Here is a 4,875-nt window from a genome sequence, read left to right on the forward strand (position 1 = left end):
CCGGGGCCGTGCCCGAGCGCTCGGACGGGCGGTTGGAGGCCGCAGCTCGATCCGCGCTGGAATTGCCGTTTCCAGGCTCAAAATGAGCTGTCAGCTGTCGGGGGCCGGGGCAGGGTGCGGGGCCGAGCCGCAGGCACCTTCCGCTGCCTGTGTGTGTGGCTGCTGAAAGTCGTGCAATTACACGAACCTTTATTTTGAAAAGAAAAGCTTGTAGAATATAAGGAAAAAAGCACAAATCAAACCATGGCTTCTCCATAACGTATTAATAGATGACATTGCTATGCCAGAGGTTGGCCATAAAGCGTTAAAAAAGGAGGAAGTAAAATGCGTGAAGTGCAGTGGACGGTCAAGTAATTTTCCAGATGCTGACAGCAGACTATTTGTCATGAAATCAGATGTCTCCTGACAAGGCTTAGGAAGCTGCCAACATTGGGAAGAATGCAAAAAACAGAAACTGATCTGCTAATGGAATTGTTGTTTTAGTAATGCCGTTCAGTTCCTCTTGAGAAGCCTGCAGGGCAGAAGGGCTTTGCCTGAGGGTGAGAGGCTGTCTCAAGCCTGCCTGCATAAAACCGGGGTGATGCCTGCCTGCTGTCTCCATAGGAAGGTGCCCTGCAGGACAGAAAACCTCAGACGTGCAATAGTGATGATTCCCCCATGTGTGAGCTCAGAACATATGAAAAGACAGTCTATATGGAAAGATTAACACATTACATGGTAAAGGTTCTGTTTTGAAACTTAGTTTGAGAAATAAGTAATTGCATACACTAAGTCAGCTGATCTCCCTCCTGCTCTTCAGTCGTCCTCTTCTTATTCAGTTTACATGTCTCCAAGCAGGAGATACTTAAATGGCTTTTAAAAGGTATCTGGTTTTCTCACTTGATATTTCATTGTGGCAAAGAGGTGGTGATGTACAAAGGCTTAATATTTACAAGCCCCATTTCAGATGAGGTAATAGACCAGTAATGTGCTGATGTTTTGATTGGAATGTAAGTTAGGATTAAAAAATAAAAATGGCCTGTCTCTGCAACAGTTACTTTTGTTAACTGACAGAACAGAGTTTCTCAAGATTTGATGGTGTTCTTAATTTTTTTTTTCATCTTTTTGAAGAGGTGTGCTGGTATGAAGCTCTTCTGTGCTGGATATGATCAGCTACAGAAGCTGCTCAGTCTCCTTGACAGTAAACAAGACTTTGTTTAATGCACTCAGAGCCTGTGAAATCTTGCTCGAACAAGAAGGTCAGCCAGTCTCTGGCAGGTGGTGAACAGAGTGAACAAGTTAGTTCAAGGTGGTGACAGAAACCTGCTTGTTATGAAAGTAAAGCTGTCTTTTTACTCTGCGATTTTTTTTTAGATAAGAATTATTCAGGAAGTATTGGTGCTTTTAAATTCTAAGCATTTAGTGGCTATTAATGGAGCTATTCTCATCACATGCCAGTAGATGTGGAAGCTAATGGATTCCACTGTGGAGGTAGAATCTTAATTACACATATTTTCCCAAGGTCAGAGAGGAAGCGCATAAGGCTTCGCTTCCCACGGGCTTGACTTGAGTAATGTCCTCTGTGGGCAGTGCCTGCAGAGACAACGAGGTCGCCTCAGTTAGCACAGCTTGTAGCTTTTGTACCGTGGCTCCTGACATTCTAGTTAACTTAAATCAAAAAGATTCTTCAAATTTAAATATATTCCACAGCAGAGAGGGAAGCACGGTTTGGATCCTTCTTCAGTTCCTAAGACTGTAGAAGAAACCTGTAGGTGTGCTGCTGGCAGTACAGGCTATGCCCTGCCACAGCTGCCTTACCAGTATCCCCCTTAAACTGGTGCTGCTTCCGGTTGTCTTGCACAGGGTGACAATCTCCTGTGCAGCGTAAGGGGATAGGAATCATTGTGCTTTCTGACTTCCTTTAAAGCAGAACGGACCTCTGCTGTATCCTGGTGCTCTGTGAAATCAGCACACAGCATTAGCAGTTAGAACCACATGAAGAATGTGCTGTGTTGTCTGGTTTGGAGAAGATGACGTGGCGGTAAAAGAGCTTAAAGGCAACACTGGTGTCACACTGACAGGGGGCTTTTGGTGTAGTGTGATTTCTGGTACTTGTAAATCATCAAGAAAAATTAAACCTCTTACTTCCTGTCATGGAAGTGCTGAAAAATGACAATTTTCTGTGATCTTTCACTTCGCAAAGGACAACCTTGTAATTCTCATTGATGATGGAGATAGCTGTAATAAATTCCCTTGGTTTTAAACAGGAATATAAAATTCTATCCTGAAACAGCCATCCTGTTTTACTGCATTAATGTTTCCTGCTTGCTTCATAATTTTAGTCATGTCCATGTCAGAAAACTTCACATAGTTTTTTTCCTAAGCCCTTCAGATGATGCAATACATTGTTTTTTTATTCCTGTATTTTCCAGGGCTCAGACCATCATGAAGGCTCGTTTGAAAGGAGCCCAAACAGGTCGTAATCTCTTGAAGAAAAAGTCTGATGCTTTGACTCTAAGATTCAGGCAGATCCTTAAGAAAATTATTGAGGTAGGTAAATGAGAATTTCCTCTGTTTGGCTCACTTTATTTGAAATCTGTCTGTTCTGTCAGTTGCTCGTTCCCATTCTGCTCGTTTCATTAGGTAGGCTGGAATGTAGGACGACTTTGTTGATAACCTGGTTTCTGTAAGTGACACTACTGACAACAGATGAGCAGAATTATGTTTTTCTGGCTGCAAGGATATAGTAATTTTCTAAGAGTTAATATTCTTTCCAACCAGTCCTAGGCCTTGCTTTCTTTTTTGTGTCCCAAGTTCCCTGTTGTCTCTTCTACATTACAGGCCATTTGCTTTGATGTTGCTAAAAACTTTAGGAGCGGATTTATCATGTTCTGTAGCCCTATTTTTGTGGCTTTACCTGGCTTGAGAGGGTACTGCAGATCTTTGTTTCCTGCATAACTAGGTACACTAGAAAGCAGTTTTGTCCAGATGGAACTTGTTCCTTTATGAAGAAACACCAAGTCCTGCGAGTCACCTGGGAATTATGATTTGTGGTTTGAGAGCAAGCTACACGTACAGGACTTTCTCACTCTCTTAAATTTCTCCTTCTTCTCTTTAAGCTGTTATTTATCCTGGAAGAAGAGTAATGATGTACCTTGTGTTTGGTGCTTCTTTTTTTCTGAAACAGACTAAGATGCTGATGGGTGAGGTGATGAGAGAAGCTGCGTTTTCACTTGCTGAGGCAAAGTTTACAGCAGGAGATTTCAGGTGAGGATTGATCTTGTGGATGTCCTACTCATGGGAAACAGCAACCAACAAATCATTGCTTTTGGTTTTGGGGAAAAAAAAAAAAAAGTAAAATTCTTAGATGTACTTTGAAAAGAAAAAAAACAGACAGTGGCCAAGGTAGGACAGGATGAACTGAATTCCATTAGAATCATAAAATTGTTTAGGTTGAAAAAGACCTTTAAGATCATCAATTCCAACCATCAAGCCAACACTACCATGACCACTACTAAACTATGTCCCTGAGCACCATATCTGCACGACTCTTGAACACATCCAGGGATGGTGACTCAAACACTGCCCTGGGCAGACACCTTTTCCTTAGCTAAAGGTGGCAGATACTTTGCCTGGTGCAAATGTGTACTCCATTGGAGGCTAAACAAAGCAGATGATGAGCAGAATTTACTTGACGTACAAGTCCTTTATTTGAGGAGGTGTGCTTTTGGCAGCTTGAAATCTAAAATGTAGGGAAGCAAGAATTTATAGCAGAGTATTGGACTATTTATTATTTTGATCTCTCTTGTGAATTTGAGGGCTGGATGTAGCACGTGTTATTGTCTCCCAGTACGTCATATAGTAATTTTACTAATTGTTGTAACCTCCTATCCCATTGACCTTGTCTCACTAGGGCTGGTGAGGGCTGTATGCAAGAGGGAAACAAATATTTTTCCTTCAGTAGAGTATTTTTTAACTGGATTTTAAAATTACAGTTCTCACTAGGGCATTTGTGTAGTTCATTCAAGTGTGAGTAAATCTTGTGGAATAAAGTTGGGAAAGTGTTAATGATTCAGCTGATAGTACTGCCAGTTAATGGGGAAGAACAGAAGTGATTAGACACAGTAGTGATCTGTGTACTGCTGGAGGAAAGTCTTTTTGCCCTTTCACTGGGACGTGGTGCTGTTTCCTGTCCTAACCAGTTGCAGTGTTTACCTACAAACAATGGTCAGATTCCACCCTATAAGCAAACTGTACTTCAGTAGAAGAGTTGGCTGCAGTGACCTGTTCCTGGAAGACCTTAAGGCACTTTAGAATACTTCAAGCTGAATTGATGTACAAGCTAAAGTTTGCTAATATGATGGAGTTAGTGGGTAAACAAACTCATAAATGTTCTAGAAGAACAAATACCTACGCACTCAAATGAACAAAACATTGTGGCCTTGGTCTGCATTAAAGCCTTGAAATTCCTTCACTTCTGTGGGGGGGAAAAAAGTCTCATGGGTCGATTAGACTCAATGTTATTGAAGTATTTTAAAGTAATTTGCTTGTTAACTGGCTAGTTTTTAGCTATGCTTTGTATACTGGGTCTAAGAAAGTTACATTTCACAGACTGACATTTCTGAACATTGCTGGGAACTGTTTCTTTCCAAGCTTCTCTGTAAGCTCTGAAGTCTGTGCAATGAGTAGCATAGAGAACTCGGCTGAAGAGAATTTCCAGATCTTTACAGCTACTTAATAACTACTTCATCTTGTTTATTATGATGGCTTAATGAACCACTTCAGTTTTCCTGATTAAGATGTTTTCTTCCTTACAGTACCACTGTGATCCAGAACGTGAACAAAGCTCAAGTCAAGATCAGGGCTAAAAAAGACAATGTAGCAGGTGACTCTTTC

General features: G+C 41.3%; 1 protein-coding gene across 1 annotated transcript in view; it reads left to right on the forward strand.

Annotated features, from left to right (window-relative positions):
- The first annotated feature begins 2,417 nt into the window (after window positions 1-2,417).
- The window catches only part of ATP6V1D (ATPase, H+ transporting, lysosomal 34kDa, V1 subunit D), an 8,027-nt gene continuing 5,569 nt past the window's right edge, over window positions 2,418-4,875 (forward strand). The window contains exons 1-3 of the mRNA XM_008935364.1: window positions 2,418-2,529; window positions 3,167-3,246; window positions 4,797-4,864. Coding sequence (XP_008933612.1) covers window positions 2,425-2,529; window positions 3,167-3,246; window positions 4,797-4,864 — 253 coding nt within the window. The 5' untranslated portion in view covers window positions 2,418-2,424. The remainder of the gene's footprint in view (window positions 2,530-3,166; window positions 3,247-4,796; window positions 4,865-4,875) is intronic.

The sequence above is a fragment of the Merops nubicus genome, unplaced genomic scaffold (assembly GCF_000691845.1).
Source record: "Merops nubicus isolate BGI_N331 unplaced genomic scaffold, ASM69184v1 scaffold19562, whole genome shotgun sequence".
Classification (NCBI taxonomy): Eukaryota; Metazoa; Chordata; class Aves; order Coraciiformes; family Meropidae; genus Merops; species Merops nubicus.